The 22,635-nt window shown below is 37.1% G+C and overlaps 1 protein-coding gene and 1 pseudogene across 1 annotated transcript in view; one reads left to right on the forward strand and one right to left on the reverse strand.

The window, feature by feature from the left end:
- Nucleotides 1–1,271: 1,271 nt before the first annotated feature.
- On the reverse strand, nt 1,272–2,966 carry LOC120265133 (annotated as a pseudogene).
- Nucleotides 2,967–8,016: 5,050 nt separating this feature from the next.
- Nucleotides 8,017–22,635, forward strand: part of LOC120265134 — a 17,959-nt gene continuing 3,340 nt past the window's right edge. The window contains exon 1 of the mRNA XM_039273037.1: nt 8,017–8,150. Coding sequence (XP_039128971.1) covers nt 8,017–8,150 — 134 coding nt within the window. The remainder of the gene's footprint in view (nt 8,151–22,635) is intronic.

Below are 22,635 nucleotides of genomic sequence, written 5' to 3' on the forward strand. Positions count from 1 at the left end.
GATTTTGTTGATTCTAATGTTCTAGTGGTTAATTTGTTGTTTTAGAAGGGAAAAAGATGTTAAAAGATGCTTATATTTTAATAGGGTTGTCTTTTGTCTTTCATGGACAATTGTTTTATAGGCTAGATTCTTCTTATAAGATAGAATCATGTTTTTTTTATAGGGTTGCCTCACCTTGATGGTCAAGAATTTGTTAATTTCTTCTTTGGATCAGGTAATGGGTTGTGCTTGATTAGGTCTTTCATTTTTATTTATTTTATTTATTTTTTATTTAAAAATATATTTATTTATTTATTTGGATTTTGATATATGATGGTTTTATTTATTTGCAAAGTTTGTTTTCTCCTTCCATTAGTACAAGGGAAGCATCCTACTTAGCTTGTAATCCACTAGTTGATCAAACTCCATATTCTTCTGTTGAAGTTGATAATTTAAGAGAAAAGTGACAGTTGTGACCAACAAACTACAAAGATTAGAGGATTCACAACAAATTATAGTGCAAATCACTCAAAATGAATCAAAACATTTTTGTCCCAAAATTGAGATGTTAAATCCTACAATGGTTACTAAGAATGCTGGATTTTTTCTAACTTGGGACAAGTGCAGCGACCTAGAAGAAGAAACCATTGATGATGAAGATTGAATGATGAAGTGATTCATAGACCTTGGGTGCTTTATAGAATCAGAATGTACTATATGTATTACTATTATTAATTTTTCCCATTTAATTTATACATCCACTCATAGACTCTGTACTATATATATAGTATTTTATATCATCAAATTACAGGGTCACATTAGATCCAATTCTGGCTATAAACAAAACTTCAAACCATTGAAACAAACTTTGAAATAACTCTTCCATATTAATCAAATTTATTATGACATACTCATTCCAATGTGGAACTCATATTAGTATCAGACACTCAAGAAAATCAGGACTCTCTAACAGTTTTCACCATCTTTATTCTACCCCCCTATATATATATATATATATATATATATCTTTCAAATAATCACATCTTGTGCAATAATGTGGTTAGTTGAGCAGTTGGCTAAGACTGGCCATAACATTGGACTGCCCTAGTGATCAGCCCAACAGTGGATGGGTTCTGTGAGAGAATGATCTCATAGTATCTCAGACACTCTCAATGTGGAACTCATACTAGTATCTTAGACACTCGAGAAAATCAAGACTCTCATACAGTTTTCACCATCTTTATTCTACCCTATATATCTTTCAAATGATTACATCTTGTGCAATAATGTGGTTAGTTGAGTAGTTGGCTCAAACTGGCCATAACATTGGACTGCCTAGTGATCAGCCCAGCAGTGGATGGGTTCTGTGAGAGAATGATCTCATAGCCATCATAGTAATTTTCCATCCCTTCAGCCATGAGCTGCCACACAAGAACTCCTTCGAAAGTACCATCACTAGATTTTGCAAAATTGTAGACATTCCTGTAAATGGTGCTCATATAGTTGTCCCTTTCTGTCACTGAGAAAACCTGGATCTTTGTCAGACTTGCCAAATTCAGCAAAACACTATTGGTTTCTTTTAGTATTTTTGCTTGCGTCATCCCAGTGGCTCCACATCCATCTTTTGTGTCCATGCTGTCTGATCTGCTTCACTCTGTCCAGAGAGCCTGCATTCAATGGTAAAATTATTGTTAATTATAATTTGCTTATATACATATAGATAGATTTATAGATATATAAACTATATAGAGAGCTAGTGTGCTCACCAAACGCCTGGATAAGCATGGATGGTTGCAAAGTCAATGTTATTTAAGAGATTGCTGGTGATGAAGTCTGTGCCAACTTGATATCCAGGGTTATATTGCTTCTTCTCTGGCATTGAGTCACCATAAAATCCTTCCATTCCAATGTCAAGCAAGTGCTTGTTGTCTATTGATTTAGTATAAGCAGCCATCTGTTCGACCCAAGCCTGCATGCACATGAAGTCAAAGCTATATATCAACCATTTACCTAATCTGCATGTATGCACGTATATTCGTTTGCCATGTATAGTGATGATACTTACATGCACCGTCTTTCCAGAGTAGTCTACTTGACAACGTGGCTCGTTGATCAGCTCCCATGCCATGATTGTTGGATCATCTTTGTAGACTACGTTTGTGATGGTGTTGTATCTTGTCAACACTTTCTGCAATCAAATTAAAAACATTAAATTGATCACAACACCCTTCTCTCACAGTGTATATACATGCACGTCAATCATCTATATCTTGATATTAATTTATACCTTGATGTGGTTCTTGTAATAATTTTTCACCACGGAGTTAGTATAGAAATCATCTTCACCACTGACCTACTGTCCTGCATCCTTAGCCCACTGCACATACTGGGATTTTCCTCCAAAGTCCTGGAAGTTGTTAGCGAGGATGAGAATCAATCTAACGCCATATCTCTTAGCCTCCGAAACCACAAAATCCAAAGCCTGCAGACAATTAACAACATTTCAATATACATCTCTTCACATATCAATAATAATAATAATAATAATAATAATAATAATAATAATAATAATAATAATAATAATAATAATAATAATAAATGAACTTAGCCAAGCACATGCACATCAAGTACTGAACCTGAAACACTCGTTCATCATACACCCCTGGAGACACCTGGAGAGCCTGGTAACCGCCATCACTGAAAGCCCAAGTCCTGCAAACACTAAGACCGGCGGCGGCCGCATCACGGAACACTTCAGAGACTTTGCCACGTTCTGCGGGATCGACACCTATATGCATCATCCAGTATGAATTGAAACCATTGAAGAGGAAAGGAGAGCCATTCAGAACAAACTGATTCCCTTGTATTTTGACAAACCCATCCCCATTAGCTACTAGTACTCGTGCTTGTGCTTGTGCACTAATAAAAACACAAAGGCCAAGAACAACACAAGCAAAGAAACAAGAACAAGCACCAAAGCGAGCCATTTCTTGAAAAGGAGAAGGATTGGAGTGATGATGAGTTTGAGGAAGAGTTGGACCATTTATAGAGAATGGAAAGTGGAAAAAGAAGGAGAAGTTCATGAAAATGAGGAGAATTCGGTTATCTAATTAAGATGGGATGATAGATAAAGACGATAGTAAAAAGAGAGGGGAAAATGACTGGGTTTTTATTTGTTAGGGTGATGAGTGAAAAGAAGCAATTGGAGGGGAGATGCATACTTGAATTGAGGGCGGGAAGGGATGACGCTGGAGTTCATGCGGGGCCGTTATGTGGACCCCGCCCAAAGTTAGAATAATCAAAGCATTGTTTTTTCCCCTTATTTCCCTTCCCTTTTGTCAAGTTGCTCTCAAATCTAGTGATAATGATGTGGACCCCGCCCATGCATTAAACCTTGCTTAGGATGCTAATCATTTGTTTTCTTTTTTCCCTTAATCCTTCTTCTCCTTGTCATCTTGCTGTTAAAATTTTGTTAGAATGAGGAATTCCCGGAGGATTTTTTGGGTTCCATCACATCCATGTTTTGCTATCAAACCAAGTTTCAACCTCCTTGCCTCCTTCCTCTCTCCCTTGCTTTCTTCATCTCCTTGGTTTCCATTACTTCTCCACTTAGAGCTTCAAAGGTGAGGAGCATTACGGAGCACTGTAGCGACCTGTGATCAAGCCGGAGAGGAGATCGTCATTGCCAACTTGTCACCAAACCTAGAGGTATAGTTATTGATGATTGTCCACCTCGATCAAAAGCTTAACCTCCCATTCATAGCATGTTTGTATGCCAAGATGAAAACTTGTTTGTTTATATGCTTATGTTTGCTTCAAGATTTTTACCCCTTTTGAAGGAATATATATAGGCATATTTTTGCATGAAAACTGCAGCCATTTGAGTGTTTATCTTTGCATATTTTTGCATGAAAACTATAGCCTTTTGTTGGTATACATATATACTTATATTTACATAAAAAACTACAGCCATTTGAGTGTTTATCTTTGCATATTTTTGCATGGAAACCTGCAGCCTGTTAATGTTTTTGAACTCATTAGAAATCCAAGCTTTATGCTTGTAAATTAGTTGTTTTGCATGTGTTCTTGTTTCTTTCAAGCATGCTTAAGGGACCAACTAGTGACATGCTTAGAAAAACACACTCACCTTCTAAATTCTGCAGCCTTAGGATGTGTGTTTTTGCATTTGAGAGTGACCCTTGCAGTCCTTGTGTGATCTTAGGTAGTTGCCTTGATGATGATCAACAACCCCTAGTTTATGTTGTTCATGTTTTGAATGGTCTCATTCTTTCTTGAGTTGTAATGGTTGGCAATCCTTGGGTTATAGGACCACTTGAGAAGTGACTTTGGGTCTTCACATTGTGTCTTGGAGTATAGTATTTTTGAGGTAAGTAATCCGCACCTAATATTTTTGACAAGTTTTAATTTCAAAAGTTTTAATATTAACTGATTCTATATTTAAAATTTCATAGGAGTGGGAGCTTGCAACATTTTGTTTAAAGGAATATTTGATCATATTTGGATTATAAAGTTTGCCATGTTTTAGAAACTCTACTTTAGTATTTTCAATAATTTCGGGTATTTGAATTGAATATTTTGAGTGTTATAAGTAATCCACTAAGAACCTCATACTTTTCGAAAGATTGGGGAAATTATTCTTCGGCAAAAATTATTATCTATTATTTGCGGCACTTTTGCTTATTATTGTTAATTATAAAAATCATTTAATGTTGATTTAATATTTCCTCTATTTCAAGTTACTTGTTTTAATGGGTTTTTGAATTAGTACTTTGTCAGCCATTTGACCTTATTTGAATGTTTATTCATTAAAATAAAAATAAAATTAGATCATGCCATATTCAGGTGGTGAATTGCTTGGTTATTGTTTTATGTTAAGTTATTTTCATTACTTATTCATCTATATAATTGGCTTTGCTTTTTATTTTGGAAAAAGTGATTAATATCTATGAATGATTTATTGTGTTCAATTTCTTTTTATAAATTATTTTGTTTATCTATTTATCTTTCCCTAAAATGGCATCGTGAAATTTATCGATATTTTTGGGGGTATTTTTGCTGAACTTGAGAAATTCTCAACCCGTATCTTGGTAAATATTTTTATGTATGCTCAATATTTTGGTCTCAAATGAGCAATATGCAACCCCTCGCTGCGTTAAACCCGATCTGCTGACAAGTAATTTGTGAGAAAAATGAACCCCAGCCGCACCGTCTGCTCGTGAAATCAATCAATGGTCACCGGTATCTCGCTCTCGAGTCACCGAGGGTAAACAAAATGATTTATGTTACTGGCTCGGTTTGTCACCGAGATAAACAAATGCACCTTTTGGCATTTACGGTGAATTTGAGACATATACTCGAACCTATTAATCTCTCAGTTTGACTCTTTTGATTTTTGATTCTCTCTCGCAATTCATTTATGTGTTTTTAAATTTCCAGGCATATCTCAGGCCCTCTTTTTATCCTGCCTTGAAGTTTTTGCATCTTGAGATCGCGCTTTCTAGTTTTCATTTGTCATGAATGATCATATTTGAAATATTCTTTTATTAGAATATTATACCCGTATTTTTGTTAAATTATTGTTTCTGGAGACTTTGTGTTGTTCGAAAATCCGGCATACTCTGAAAAGTCACTTTTGTAATTTCGATTTAGTCTAACTATGGTTGGAGGCTTTATGCTCATATTCAGAAAACTTCTATATTTCGATTTTGCAGACTTTCGAATCTAGTATTCTCTTGAATAAAGTATTCTTAACATAGTGGTAATACTTGAGAACTATACCTGTTGAGTATTTATTTTGTATTTGTTTAAACTATGTTTTAAACTTTGAATTATTCATTAATTGAATTCGATTCATAAACCCCGTTGTTGTAAAAATAACGATTACGATCGGGCTAGTGAGCTCAGATTCATGTTTTAAACTTTTCGATTAAGAGTGATAGACCAGTGGATCTTGAAGACTGAGCATTGAGATGTTGTCTTGTCATGTTGTGAAATTTTAAAGTTCTTATTATTGCTCTATCCACGTATTCCTATTATTTTATATTTTTGAACTTCTATATCCCGGATATTGTGTATTTTTGAGTATGTAATCCCCAAACCTGCCCAGCTATTATAGTTTTTGTTTGTCCCGAACTAGTTTTGAGGCCTTGGGGTTTATGGGTTCACGCCAGTGAGCCTCGCATTTGTTTATAAGACCGGTTCAGGAAGCCGGGTTCGGGCGCGACTACGTTAGTCGGTGGTCGGTAACTAATGGTTTTGAATAACCACTCTAACTAATAAGGGGTCTCATGAATCATTAGGAAACCCTGCAAAAGTTAGATATGCTTTTCTAGTTTTATTTGACATATATCCAACGGTTTGAATAACCACTCTAACTAACTAACGTTTGAATAACCACTCTAACTAACTCGTTTGAAGGGATATATATATATATATATACTTATATAGTTTTTATTTTATGATAATTCTTTTTCAATATTTAGTTTTGATATTCAAAACAAATAGAACGCAAGTGCTAAAATTCAAAACACGAGTAAGAATATACTTATCTAATAATATTCAACAAAATAGCATAGTTGATGCTCATCAAAAGTTTGGTATATCAAGTATTATGATGTGTTGCCCTAAAGAATATATATATATATATATTTATCATTGCACGCTATAGCTATACACAAATTACTTGGAGGGAAAAAGAGATTTGAAGGAAAACATATAGGGAGTGAGATTCTAACTTTTCGAAAGGTGAAATAATCCATTCATTCTCACTTATCAATCCATCTCAATAATAATTTCATATCCTCTTTAAAAATTCATGCTTATATTTTTATTGTAGGTTATATTATGCTCAACGATTCACCATCCTATTACATAATGACCATTCACCTTTTGTCATTGTTAGATGTATGTTAGATGTATGTATGTATGTCGTCCGATATATGTACATAGTTGTTGGGTATACTTATACCATTATCTTCTATATGTACCAAAGGTCATATTTGTTTACATACATTGAATGAGAATTTATGCTTCCCCTATCTTCTATCTTCTAACATGTGATATTAGACTCAGAGTTTGATTTCCAAACGATCTTCCTAGGCCATCCTCTTTGGTCCCCCTTTGGTCATCCTCATCAATCCTCCTCCTCACAGACTATCCTCTTTGGGCCTTCTCGGTCATCCCTCTTCATCTATCTTCTTCCTTCTTCATTCATTCACATCATCACCACACCACAACCAGCATCATTCCATCATCAACATCACCACCATCATCCTCACAGCCGCCATCATCATCACTACAGCCACAGCCAGCATCATCATTATCCTATCAGCCCATTATCACCATCCACACCATCATAATTATCCTATCATCCCATTATCACCATCCACACCATCATCATCATCCCATCATCACTATCAACATATCCTCATCACGACGACCATTATCATTATCCCATCATCAGCCATCAATACCATCATCCTCGAGCATGACGCCATCCTCATCAACGCCCACCATCATCATCATCAACGCCACTCATTCTCGCTGCACCATCATCATTAATCGCCCATTATCATCACGGACCAAGCAATCATCATCAACGCTCCATTATCATCAGTCAGCGTCACCATCCCCACCACCACCGCCTCGCCACCGCCATCCCCCACCACCATCATCATCGCCACTTATCTCGCCAACCTCATCCCTCGCCACCATCATTGCCATATTTCCTTACCACCACCGCCCAGTCACCTCCACCCAATTCATTCTCATAAGACCCAATGCATTCTCACAAGATCCAATGCATTTTCACATGTGAATTCCTATTTGGCCAACACCAAGACATGAGTGGTGTTACATCAGCTATACTTAGAACTTTGTTTGGTATAGAAAAAGCATTGATACCGATGACATATGGAATATGCCTCGGTGGTCCCCTAATCTCCACCATCTGGGACGTGGTGCTTGATGGCACTAATTACATCCTTGGCGACTTTCATCACGCAAGTGCATTCCTCGATGGCGCTCGCTGTTCTTCGCCATGTTTATGGCAGCTCAGATCATCGCCTCTATCAGCACCTTCCTTACTCGATGCCCTCGCCTCGTCGGAGGCCCCTCATTCTTCCCTACCACAGATTTAAGCAGCTTGACAAGTGAGTCCCGAGGAATCTCACGTACCAAGATGATGATTTGTCAGACCTGGCCACCTTGAGATTCTGCATTCAGATTGCCGATCTTCCCACCACTCGCAGATGTGGGAATATCTTGAGCTCGCTACTATAGTTCCAAACAAAGGCACTTTATATACCCCTAGACCAGACCCTCACCGCCTCAGCAGGCACAGACACATGATCAATCTCTACACTCGCATTATGCCCCTATGGCGCAGATTGATGCTACCCCTCCATATCATTGTGCTATTCATGCGCCCGCATCCTCACTCGCTCTGAGTGTTGCTCTCGCTGTCGTGAGCCCAGATGCGACACGTATGATAGGAGTTCATTATGCGCCTTGTGCTCTAGCCTGAGCCAACTCCGACTCTGCATTTCTCATGCTTCTAGCTTACTCTTTGGATGAGGCCTTCACCTTATTTATACACCGAGGAGACCTCGTCTCCAGCTTCCTTCCATGGGAGGTACATGTTCTGCTGGCCTCCTCGCCCTTCCTTTTGGCCTCCTTCGACTTCTCATCCACTGACCTCCTTCTCCCCCACCTGCCCTAATCCTCGGTCTCTTTCATGAACGAAATGGATCTGTGACTTGTCACCACCAGAGCATACCTTTGGTCATCTCGAGCGTGATTGCCGAAAGAAGCAATGGGCTTCACAGCATCACTTCCTGCATGGTTCTCTTCTCACCGGCTCCACCTTTACTTCCACCGCCCCACTCTCCCTGTGCACATTCTCGCATGCATATATCCTACTCCACCATCTCCTACTCCGCCATCTCCCTCGCCTGGCTCACGTCACCGATCGAGTTATTAGTGATGTTTTGATAGTTCCAAAGAATCTCACTTAGCGAGACTCTACTCGATACGCGCGGCCTCAGTTCCTCCCTCCTCGCCTGTAGTTCCCTCGGCCCTCTCGGCTTCTGTGATTCCTGGTGCTTCTTCATATGACTCGATCCCACTTATCTCGTGATCATTCCCGCCCCACCACCGTACATATTACTCATGTTTATACCATCGATGGCACTACTACTTTCTATTTTTATCCACTCGCCATCTTTCCTCTAATGCCTCTCTCGTCCCTTCTATCTCCTATGTTCCTCGCTTTATCCATGAACTTTATGTCTATTAGTTAGCTTACCGATTATGATCATGTAGGTTATTTTTGACCATACATCATATTGTGTGGAGTGATCATAGTAGGAGGGATTGAGCCCGGCCGCCGCTATAATAGAGTCTATATGTTGGATACCCTTCACCTCTCATCTTCTACTAGACCAATTCATCAATGTCATGCTACAGTTTTGTCTCCTCATATGTAGCACCACCATCGCCTAGGTCATTTGTGTCCATCTCGCTCTATTGCCTCTTGTCTGCTCGTGGGTGTCTTAGGAGCCGCTCTCCTTCCTCCGATGTTGTCTGCAGACATGTAAGCTTTGCAACAGTACTACAACGTCCTTATCCCTAGTGAGTGTATCTCGCACTCACTCTCCTTTTGAGCTTATTCATTCACGATGTTTGGGGTCCCGCCTCCCTTTGTTTCCAAAGGAGGTAACCGTTATTATGTTATTTTTATTAATGACTATACTCGCTACACTTGGATTTATTTCATGCATCATCGTAGTTAGTTATTGTCAATCTATCGATCTTTTACAACTATAATTCACACCCATTTTACTACCTCGGTCAAGAACTTTCGATCTGACTCTGGTGGTGAATTCACTTCTCAGCGCCTGCATCTTTTATCTTCCTCGGAGGCACCCTTGCCCCGCTTATCTTGTTCGGGCTCATCCTCAAAAATAAGGGTTGAGCCGAATCGAAGCTATCATCGTTATATTTTAGAGACGACTCGCGGCTCTTCTCTCTCTAGTGCTTTTCTTCCTCCCTCATTTTTGGGCTGATGTCCGTAGTACCACTCGCTTATTTTCCACTAACCTTCAACCTTCATCTCATCTTCATGGTCACAACCCCTATAGAGCTATCTTTTATGGGACACCTCCTCGTTATGATCATCTTCGTGTGCTTTTGGTTGTCGTTGTTTTGTTTTACTTGCACCTCAGAGCGTACTCAAAACCTCACTGCCCATTTTGTTTCGTAGGTTTTCCGGATATGGTCTGAGCATAATGGTTATCGCATGCTATGATCCAGCCATACTGTCATATAACTGTATCTCTCGGTGATGTCACGCTTGATGAGGCCACCCCTTTTATGCTTCTCCTTCTTCTACCTGAATCTCCATCTCCACGGGCTTCCTCTATCTTCCTTTTCCCTACCACCTCCCAAGGATGCCTCAGTACCTCTTCCTCCTCATTACTCTGCTCTCCGTAGAGCTTATTAGTCACTCCTCTCTTGACCCCCCTTCTCCTTTATCTATTGAGTCTCCTACTGAGTCTCCTACTGAGTCTCCTACCATGTCTTCCCCTTCTTTTTTACTTCCTCCTGCTCATCCACCAGTTCATCTATTTTACCATCGTCGGGATTCCACCGTAACTCCACTTGGGTAGGTACCTCCGCACACCTCTGCTACTAATCCACTCATGAGGTATCCTCTCATTCTTACTCTTACGTGATCGCTCCACTCTCTGCATCCTCCTGCTCATTAAGCTTCTACTAGCACCAAAGGTCCCGTATGTCTCGAGCTGTGTACCCACAGGAAGCTGGCTTTGATCACCCTGAGTGGGCGAATCCCGCCATGGTTGAGGAGCTCGATGCTTGTCTCGAACTCACATGGGATATAGTCCTCTTCCTCGCTCATGCCATTCCCATCACTTGTCGCTGATTCGTCGGTGAAGACCCATTCTCGATGGGTCTCTACACTATAAAGCGTGTCTTGCTACTCGTAGTTTTCAGCAGTAGAGTATGGCTGGACTTCCCTGAGGACACTCTTTGCCCTCAGTAGCTCACATGCACACCGTGTACATTAGTTGTCTGCCGCTATTCGGCCGATGGGTGTCTTCATCGCCTGATGTGAAGAATCGCCTTTTCTTCATGGGCACCAAGGAGTTGAGGGTCTACATAACCTCCCCAGCCTTCGTGTGCCTCAGGTCTGCTTTGTCATCTCTCACCAAGCTCTATAGTCTCAAACGAGCTCCCACTCTGCCCGGGTTTGAGAGGTCTCAAGACAACTATCTGAGGTCACTGGTTTACTCCTAGCATACATGATCCTAGCCTTTTATTCATTCTTCACCCTCATGGCCTGACCATCCTTCTTTCTCGTATGTGGGATGATATGATCCTTATCGCGATGATCTCCGTCTCATAATATCTTATGAAGCGTAAACTATACGAGACTCTCTTCGATGACCCATCTCGGTTCCTGCTTCATTACTTTCCTGCATCGAGATCACATCTCATCCTCGATGGCTATCGACTCATCTCGTAGAGCATTACACTTTTAGATCTACTTGTTTGCTCCGCTTGATGTATACCCATACCGCCTTACATCGATGGTAAAGTTACATCTCGGAACTTCGCTCTTCCGGCTAGATTCCCTTATCCGATCCTTCTCGCCATCGATATCTTGCTCGGTAGCTTGGTATATTTGCCGCCACATCGCCCCGACATCTCATGCGCCGCATATTCTCGCCCGCTCATATCTGCATCTTCTTCGAGTGTTAGGGCGATATCTTGTGGTACTACCTCAAGTGGTTTGCTCCTCACCTCACCACCACAACCCTGCCATGTGCCTATTCTCGATGCTACTCTGGGCCAGCCTCCCGATGATCGGGTCTCCGCACACCGCCACCGTATTTTTCCTGGGTCCTCACTTGCTGTTTGAAGACTAAGAAACAACAAACTGCCAAGTCTAGTCTCGAGGCTCGAGGTTCATGCTCTAGTTTCTACAAAAGACAGAGGTACTTTTGATCTGCTCTCGATTTTTACAGGATTTTGGTACCACTCCTTCTCCTATTCCTATTCATCGCGACAAGACTGCGGAGCCCTTCGATTGTCAGCCGATCCACCAAGCATGAACCGACTCAAACACATTGTGGATGCTCATTTCACCAGTCAAGCAGGCACGTGCTCTACAAGGTCCTTCATTATCTTCCCACAAAGGTGCTGTGTGGTCAGATCATTAAGTCGCAGTACACGTGATCAAAGATCTATCTCGACAAAGTATCCAAACTCAAGACGCATGATCCGCCTTTGAGTTTGAGAGGGGTGTAGATGTATGTTAGATGTATGTATGTATGTCTATATATATGTACAGTTGTTGTTGGGTATATTTATACCATTATCTTCCTCAGATGTACTCCAAAGTCATACTTGTTTAATTCACACACATTGAATTTGAATCTATGCTTCCCTATATTCTATCTTCTAATAGTCATAAGGAAAAAAAAATTTATATATTAAACTAAAGACAACAAAAAAAAAATATAATGATTTTTGCTGTGGTTTCCATTAATTTTAAAACATTAATTTTCATTGTGCTACCATTCTCATATTTCTAAAATTTTTAAAATTTATAACCAATTGATATTTAATTCGAAATAGATTGAGGACATAACAAGTTACGGAACTAGAACGAGAAAGAGAACAAAACTAGCTATAGATATACTTAAATTTTTAAAAATTTTTAGAGACTGAAAAACAAATTTTCTTTTTTATCTCAAACAAACATATTTGTCCTTCATTTTTGTGATTAATGTATTAAACAAATAAATAAATATATAAATCATGAATATATATATATAGAGAGAGAGAGGCCTAATTGTTACCTGATATCATTGATAGAAGTCGCAATTGGTTAATGAAAAGATGAATGTACCAAAACTTAAATTTAATAATTAATTAGTATGGAGATGGTGAATGGACCTTTTGGAAATTAAGGTTATTGAAGGTGAAACTAAAATAAATTGATAAGATCAAATTTCCTTTTGCATTTTTGTTGGGGATGATGCATGATGCCACATGATACATACCAGATCAGGAAGAGATCCAATGGACAAACATTGGAAGGGATACGTAAAGTGAATTCGTTAAGGTTTGCAAAGTTTGTGTGACATCATATGAGCCTTTACTTTTGATATAGACTATCATGTGCATAAGCGTAAGTTCATGCACGCATGACATGATATTGGAAACAGGGACTAGAACCATAAACTATAATTGTTCCTCAGTTTGATATATGGTGGGGGGGATATGGACAAGTATTTGCATATTTTAGAGACATGAACTTTGCAAGTTATATACACACATATATATGCATTTATTATTTTTATATTATAATTACTTTATTTTTATATTATGATTACAAGGATGAAGTATCATGTAATATCTCGTAAACATTAAATCATATACTCAATCATTATCTTGTACTTTAATTTTAATTAAAATTAAGTATATATTTATTATTTTTTATAATAAATTCTATTTTTGTTAATATATAATATAATTACCTGTAAAATTGAATATAACTTGATTCTAGCTATAAGTACTAAGGCTATTTTTTATTACAACGGGGAAAATGGGTGGAAAAGAAAAATTTTTCATGGAAAACAAAAAAATGGTTGTTTGATTGACATTATTTCTGACTAGAAAATCAAGAATTTTCTATGAAAAATTTTATTTTCTATTGTTTGATCGCTTCCTATTTTCCACGGAAAATGTAATCAGTAATTATTATTTTTACGGATCTTTGTTTTCATTAGCATAAAATCCAAATCGCTACTCCTTCATCCCTAATCAATTAATCAAATGGTTACTTCCTTCCAAAAATGCACTCTGCCTTATATCCGGGCTATCAACATCATGGTCACCATCGAAAGCCATCAACCCAAAACTAAAAATAAAACAAAAATATATATCTCTTTTACAAAAGGAAAAAGCATTCAGTTACTTTCTCTCCAAAAATTTCCATTCTCGTTTCTCGCTTATTCTCCGTGCTGGAGACTAGAAAAGCACGAGAGAAAGCACGAGAGAGAAGGAGAGTTATTAAGATAGCTTTGAGAATTGGGAGATCGAATAGGGGTTGATGTTGGATCTCTTCCCCGCTCAAAAGGGAGATGAGTGATCTAGGAGAGAACTAGGGCTTCTAGGACGTTGTGGGGGCAAGGAGTCATTTGGATTTAGAGATCTTGCCAATAATGGTGATCGCTAGTCACGCATTGCTCGGCTCGAGCTTATAAATCCCCAAATAGCCCCCTCGGCTCATGGAAAAGTTTTCTTTGAGAGGAAAAATTTTCACAAATGTTTGAGAAAAATTGGTCACATAACTGCTTTTGTGGAAAAAGTTTTCCATGAAAATTTTTGCAATCAAAACAACCCATTTGACCGGAAAAATCCTTAGCGTCGTTGGTCGGGTGGTAATGTGAAAAACATTATCGCTTTGTTACATGGTAATCTTTTCGCATTACCACATCCGGATCGCGGATGCTGTGTAATATTGATTTTAATATTTGATTATTACCAACCTGGAAGATTGCCAAGAAACTGGCAATCCCATTACCACCAAAATAGGTATGCTAGCGGATTACCAAGTGGTGGTAATCTCAAATATTTTTTGAAAAATATAATCTTTGTTTAAAAATAATAATTTTCATACTTTATTCGTTGGATAAAAAAATTAAATTTGAATAACATTATTTTGGGAATATGTTCAACTTCGAAAATTTAATTTATTTTTTATCCAAAATTTTATTTTACTTTAAATTTAAACTTGTACAAAATGGTAGACAAAAGGGTATTTGGAAAATTTAGAACACTACCAAGTTGATTACTATGTAATATGAGTTTCCAACCAAACATTGTTATCATAAATTACCACAACATTCCTCGACATATAACATTCCTGATTTTATTACCACGGTAATCTCATTACATGGTAATATATCATTACAGCGAACCAAACGACCCCTTAATGGAAAAAATTTTCATGGATAAAATGGCCAATCAAACATAGCCTAAATTCAAACTAAAAATTTTTATTTAACGCAATAGCAAAACTAAATTTTAGTTTTGAAGCTTTTAAGGGAGTGTATATATTCAAATCATGACAATTAGATTTTGTATGCCCTTGTAAATAGCATTGGAATGCTTATGTGCCCTCATAAACCTTATTTTCTTTTAGCATACATACAATGTCCTTATGGCAGGATTTCATGTGAGATAAAAAACATTAATTTCATCTTAGTTTTAAGTCTCTAAAAAGGGGTGTATTCCCATGATATTAAATAAAATATCCTCTTAATCTCAAAACTTAATTTAAATAAAAACCATGCAACATGACTCTTGCATGCACACTTTGAAAATAATATAGTTATATATATTCTCTCATATATGTGCCAACTTGGACTGATCGACAACGTCTTGAATGAATATGCATGGTGGTTTGCATATTTGTTTTTAAGAAATTTAAAATCAGCAGGAATAGGTTTTTTATAATTCCAATAATAATTTTACTACTAGATTTATTCCAAAATCAAAGTCCGCTCCATTATCTTTTCAAGTTCCTAAAGATTTGTTTAACTCTATTTAAATGTAAAACCAATATATACCTATAATCTTGGACCAACTTTTATAATAAAAAATGATCTTAATTCCTTTAGAATTGGATATAAACTTTTCTCAAGTGTGCGTATCTAGACGAACACAACCACTTGTAGTTATGCAGTTCAGCATGGCTAGCTACATCTGCTCCCATTGCGATAGGTTATTGCAGTAGTTCTATATATCTTATTGCAGCGGTTTCGCACCGTTGCCTAAATGGTTTCAATTGGCATTGGTTTTTGTAGAGGTTTTTAATTTTGCATCAGTTACTTCATATACTGCAATGGTTTATTTTGCAATAGTTATTTTTATATAATAATGTAGGGGTTTCACAATACCTAGCATAGTGGTTTTCTAATACTTATTGCATCGGTTTTGTAATATTTATTGCAATGGTATTGTAATACCTATTGCAACAGTTTTGTGATATCTATTGTAGCAATTTTATAATACATTTTGCAGTTGTTTGGTAATATATATTGCAACAATTGTATAATAGTTATGGTAGTGGTTGTCTAAAAACTATTGCAACGTTTTCGTCGAATCTATTGCAATGGTTTAGAATTTATGCTGCAACAGTTAATAAAATCTATTCTAGTGGTTTTGTAATCATGTACCATTTTACAAATAATAATTTTAATCATTTAATTCAATAAAATTATAACATTAGCAAACATCATCCTAAAATGTAATAAGCACTTAGAGTCAAATGAACATTAAAAATGACCAAAATATGTAATAACATAAGAATTCAAGGAGATAACTAGTTCATACAAAACAATATTAAAGTTAAAGCAAAACAAGTCATCTTCAATGTTTTGGATGAAACCAACTAAAAGTATAACATCATTGTCTCTGTAATTATAACTAACTTAGTTAATAAAATTAATAAGAAGAAACTTGTGCGATATATACAATTTATATTACTTAACATAATAATAAAATTTGTTAAAATAAAATGATACTATAAACTATATATGTAAAATGGTACAGGATTACAAAACCACTTTATATATCTTATATATTTATGAAGTAGCAAAAATACATATATAGGTTTAGAGACACATTTTTATTTTTGAAGTAGCAAAAATGCTAATCACCTTCTTATGCAGTTTGTGTTAATCTTTTTTAATTAAAAAAAAATTTACTTTTGAAATAAATACTTATTTATTATTTGAATAAACGATCTACATAAATTTTTTTTTTGTTCAGAAGCTACAAGGGCATGCTTTCCATTGAAGCACAAAAGAAAATATAAGACATATAGTTATGAAGAAAATAATTTTTCTTTATAATTGCAAATAATTATGAAGAAAAATTATTTGTAGCGTGTTTTTGTATTGTGTGAAAAATTTTTAAATAAATTTTATAATCTAAAAATTCCTAAAAAAAAGTTAAAGTTCCTTCCTCTTGTCCAAGAACCTCATCTCTAAATTTCATCACTAACTGACACATCTCTTATGTGCGTGTATCGCAAGTGCACGGGTGTCGAAGTAATAGAGTACCCAATGAGTCCGGTAGTCGAATCCACAGGGAATGGAAGTATTAATAGTAACTACTTCTCAGTTATCTAGTTGGAATCGAAAATATGGTGAAATGAACTCAATCACAAGTATATGAATGTCACAAGAAAGCAAGGAAGAGTAGAAATGAGGGAAGTCTCAATCAATAAAGATGAGATACCCGGGCAATGCTCCCCCTAGGATCTAACTTTAAGCGCAAGATTTACCAAGTGTTTCTAAACCGAGTTAATTGAGTCAAGGAAATCCAAGAATAATCGGTCCTTGTTTCTAGATCATCGATACTAGTCCCTTACAAGGTCCCAGTGGAGAAATCACTCAATCTCAACACCTCACACCACATATGACCGCATTAGGCTCTAGAGATTCCTAAGAGTACATCCGATTCCTAAAGATAGACCTAACCCTAGCTCTAGGTGAAAGATCCCTAACTCCCTACAAGGTTCCGACAGAGAAATCTTTCAATCTGATGCCTCACACCAAATATGGTTGTATAAAACCTAGGGAATGCAGAGATAGAATGTACTAATCAGAAGGCAAAGGGGGCACTTCACTATCTCATGACTCACCCTCTCAAACCTTATCAATCTTGAAGTTCTAACCCTAATGGAGACCTCTCTCACACCAAGGCAAACAAATCATGCATACCAATCAACCATAAGATCAATAAGGTAAGCAAATAATAAGAAAGCAAGATTGAAACTCAATTAAACTCAGATTTAATAGAAAACACAAATTAAATCAATATAAGAATAAGATCCTAGGGTTTACATGCCCATATACCTACTAGGGTTTAGCCCTCCATGGACAAATTACAAAACAAATAATGCAATATAAATAAATGAAAACCATGGAATAAAACCCCCTTGAATTCGTGATGATGGCCTTGATGGATCGTTCAACGTCTTGAAGGATTCCTCTTCAAAGCTAGGTCATTGATGGCTCCATTGATGCTATGAGGAAAAAAGAATCTATCAAAGTTAGTGAAGAATGCTCCCCAAATTCGCCAAGACCTCCTCTCCAAACCCTAGCAGCTTTGCCTTTCAAAAGCCATCTAAAAAGTCTCCAAAGAATATGGCAAAAGGGCTATTTATACTTAAAAACTTGTGTTTGTCACGTGCCTTTACGTGATCATGTGAGCCTCCACGCACCCATGTGGGCTGCAGATCGAGCACACGCATCGGTGAAAATTTCACCGCGTCACACGAATGTTGTTTTGCTGCTGCTGATTTTTCATAGTCTTTACTACAGTACTCTTCATAAACAAGGCTCCGACACTCTTCTCCTGAGGCCACATGGATGCGCACATGTTCCCGTGGTAGGTTATGAGTCTTTTTGCCATCTAATCATCATTGGGAAGGTTCTTGAATTCTTCACACAAGTCGGATATGGAGTGTGACTACCTTTGTGCCATTCCAACTCACAATTTTGCTTTGAATTCTCTTGAAGTTGCACACATCCCCATGTGTATGAGATCCTCTTGTGTCTTGATCCTTATGCTGCACAAAAATTCCCAAACAGTGCCTTTATAACTTATCTTTGTTTCTTTTTCTTCTCTCAAGGCCTTCACAACCTATTTGCATAAAGGAACACTAAATACAATTTATAAGACATAAAACATGATAAAAATGATGCTTAATGCATGTAAAACATATAAAGAAATATGTTTACTCAAGCACTTATCACTAACCCTAAAACCATTTTCTCCAAATCAAGCTACTCCGATTGGAATCTCGCTGTCAGGTTAAATCTTGCTTTCGATGTGTCTATGGCAAATTTGGTCTTTGAATTGGGTTTTTATTGTGTTAGGTTTTTGATCCACTCAATCGCTTGTCCGAGCTTCAGCTCCTTCTTCTTCATAAAAAAATCGACGAGTGTAGACTTTGATGTTGCTACCTTGCACTTTCTTCCCCATCACCATCAAGCCTTATAACTAGTTGATTATGATCTTGGTATACTCTATCTCTCTCTATTGGTGAAGATTTTGAATTGAGGTGTTTTTGTGGTTTTTATTCTGCTTTATCTCACTATGGAGATGCACCATTTTTGTTTTGAGATTATAGAGAGGATGAATATCTCAGTTCTATTTATTTTTTAGTTTGTTGTTTTTAGATTAAAATTATTCTTTGATGGCGCCAATACTTCTAAATTTCTTGATATATTTATAACATCGTAAAATGGTTTTCCTAGAATTGCCGCTAGTGGTTTTCGTGATAATTTGATGATGAATTAGTCTACTATTAGATGTCTCTTGTGAATTGTTCAGAGATAGAATTATGAAAATAAAGTTGGGAAACATAAATTTTATATTGACATATGGAAATGCATGAAAGATCATCCATAAACCAAAAATAAAAATAAATGAGACAAAAGAAAGTAGATATTTGCTACTTTATCAAGGGAAAAAGGTTGGAGGACTATTGGGATAGTAGTGATGAGTGTACAATTATATAATATTTAATATCATTTTGTACACTCATTAGGCATGTATTAGAGTAATACTGTGGAATTCAATGCTAAAACATAGTTATTTTTACATTCTCAGAGCTTTTAGGCAATGCTTAAGGATGGGAGAGAGCCAAAAGAAGTATTCTAGAGCTAAAAACAATGAAGATGGAGCTCGTCGACATCAACTAGTGAAGAACATGCCAGACATACTCTCTTATGGGCATAAGTCTCTTCTAGAGAACCTTGTGGGCATGCTTATGCCAAGTATTATCTTTACTAACTAATTTTCTATAATTACAAGGACAATGATGTCATACTTTTCAGCTTGGTTTCATCACAAACATTGAATCGACATAAAGTTGTTGATATAATCTCCACACAATCGCATTACACTGCTAAATCTTAATGTGAATTAATAATAATTTTTAAATAGGTAATCCTTCTCAGAAGAGATTACCCCTAATCCAAAACACTGTAAAAAGAGATGGTGATTTCTTCTAAAATCTATTCCACATGATTGTAAAGAGCTCGAAAATAACTTGTTAACCCACTCCGGCGGATTGAGGGAGAAGAATTCTCCAAAGTACCCTATTGCTAAGCTTACTGACAATCTCCTCCAATCACGTGCATATCTATGCAAGGTGGGTATTTCTACTCTTCATAAAGCACATCAAATATGATAACTAGGGCTTTTGCCATGATAGAAATCAAGCAATACAAGCATGCAATTAGATTTAAATAACATATATATTGTAATTAAGAAATAATTAAATCATAAGGATCTCGCAAACCAATGTCAAAAAGATAAAACTCAAGAGTTTAGCTATACCCAAACATCCATTAAAATTAGCCCTCCATTAATGGAGGGCAAACATTCAAATTAGAAAAACACGGAGAGAATGAAATAAAAGCATTAAAACTCCTTTTCTCAATTGCGCTGAAGGTTAATCATTGAGAAAGCCCAAGGACCTTCCACTAACGCCCCGCCAAGGGTAGGCTTAATAGCTATGATCTCCCCTTTTCAAGATGGTGGGGTTGAATCTCCTCCTCAAATCACCTCCAAAGCCATGGAGATTCGCCTCTTCTTCCTTAGCCTCTCCTCCAAAATAGAACAAAGATTGCCTTGAAGAAGGGAGCTTACCTTCAAAAAGAATGAAAAAGCTCATGTGCAAATGCTTAAGAAAGCCTCCCATCTTAAATAATGGTGGACAATCGGTTTTTGGAAGACTTGGGAGTGACTCTTGGATTAAAAGGTGTGGGAGTGAAAGGGCAAAGTGAGAGAGTTGAATGAACCTCATTTCCTTACAAAATTTTTCACATGGGTGTGTGAGTTAGTCATACACCCTCGCACTCACAAGGTCACACACCTTGTGTAGCCTGGGAAAATCCACCCACCTGTGCACACACGGGTGTGTGTGGAGGACGGTGACTCCGAAAAATATTTTTTGCACAAACAAAATCCACACACCCCGCCACACCGCGGTGGGAGGGCACTTGACTTGTGAATAACATTTCGATAAATAGAGATCCACACACCCATCCATTCACGGTGTGGGAGGGTGTGACTTCCCAAAAACTATTTTCTATAGAACTAAGGGATACACACCCGTACCACACACCCACTATTAGACACCCTCGCCACACACCCTTATGCATGGTGTGTGTGCCATTCAGAAATTTTTGCAAAGATTTTCAAATTCAAAAGTCGAAAAATTCACTCAAACATATTGAAATCACTTGACACGACACCCAAAACATGAACATACACCATGGAATCAATTTTTGACATGAAAAATCCACAAACCACCAAAACTAAAAAGACGCCACACATCCGATGCCACAAAATTTCTATAGAATTGAAAAACAACTAAACTAGAAAAAGATGTAAACTTGGGTTGCCTCCCAAGTAGCGCTTTGATTAACGTCATGTTTAACGCACTCCTTCCTCACCTTATGGAGGCTTTGAAAAGAGTGTGCTCCTCCCATCTTTACATGCATAGTTACCGTCCATAAACAAAAATTTACTTATCTATGTTCTAGTATTTGTTGGAGACCCGATCCATCTTACTTTTGTCTCCTCAAGGAATAATTTAAGTAGGAATTGTCCAAGCTTAGCAATGTGGGTCTTGGGAGGGTTTGAATCTCCTACCACATCTTCTCCTTTCCCAAAAATATTTTTCTCTTGCATTTTATGAGTTGATCAATCCCAAGGTGAGATGTTTGTTCCATTACCTCAGGGTTTGCTTCTTCTTATGTATTTTTAGCTTGAAAGAAATATGACCTTAGCAAACCTCCTTGTAAAGTTTCCCGCCACAAGCATAATGTCCATCCAAGCAATCCTCATTATCAAAGTAGGTTTATTCTCCCATCTTTTTCAATCTCTACAAGATCACTACTTGTTCTCATCTACTCATCATTTCATTCATTACCACATCATCTCTGTAAGGAATTTGTGTTGCTTGCTCAAATTCTTCTTGTTCCTTCAAGAGTGTGTCAAGTATCTCTTCTATTTGATGCTCAAGGTTATTGATAGGATTTGGTGACATCTTAGTGTGGCCTCAATATTTTGGAAATGGGCATCGCTTGCTTTCAATGAATTTAGCTAATACTCTTTCAAACCAAAGTACATCCTCTTCGAAGTTTTCATCCATCTAAAAATTCTCTCTTGAGGTATTTTCCATTGTATTCATCCATATTCCATAAGAGGTTTGGGTAGCTCCTTTAACTTGGATGATATAGTTCGCAACATGGATTACTTTTGTTGTTGTGTAGTAACAATTATATCAAATTTTTCACTAAGAGCTTCAATTTGAAAATAAGGAGCTATGAGTGGATCAATCATTATTTAAGTTCTTTGTAAGAAAAGTAAAAATATGACAAAAGAAAACAAATGAGAACGATGGAAGAAAAAGAGAATGTGAAATAGACATAATGAAAAATAGCTAGGTAACAAATTGCAAGTGTACCCAATATCCTGCTCCCCAAAGAATCACTGCAAAAACTTGACACACCC

Source organism: Dioscorea cayenensis, chromosome 7, assembly GCF_009730915.1.
Source record: "Dioscorea cayenensis subsp. rotundata cultivar TDr96_F1 chromosome 7, TDr96_F1_v2_PseudoChromosome.rev07_lg8_w22 25.fasta, whole genome shotgun sequence".
Classification (NCBI taxonomy): Eukaryota; Viridiplantae; Streptophyta; class Magnoliopsida; order Dioscoreales; family Dioscoreaceae; genus Dioscorea; species Dioscorea cayenensis.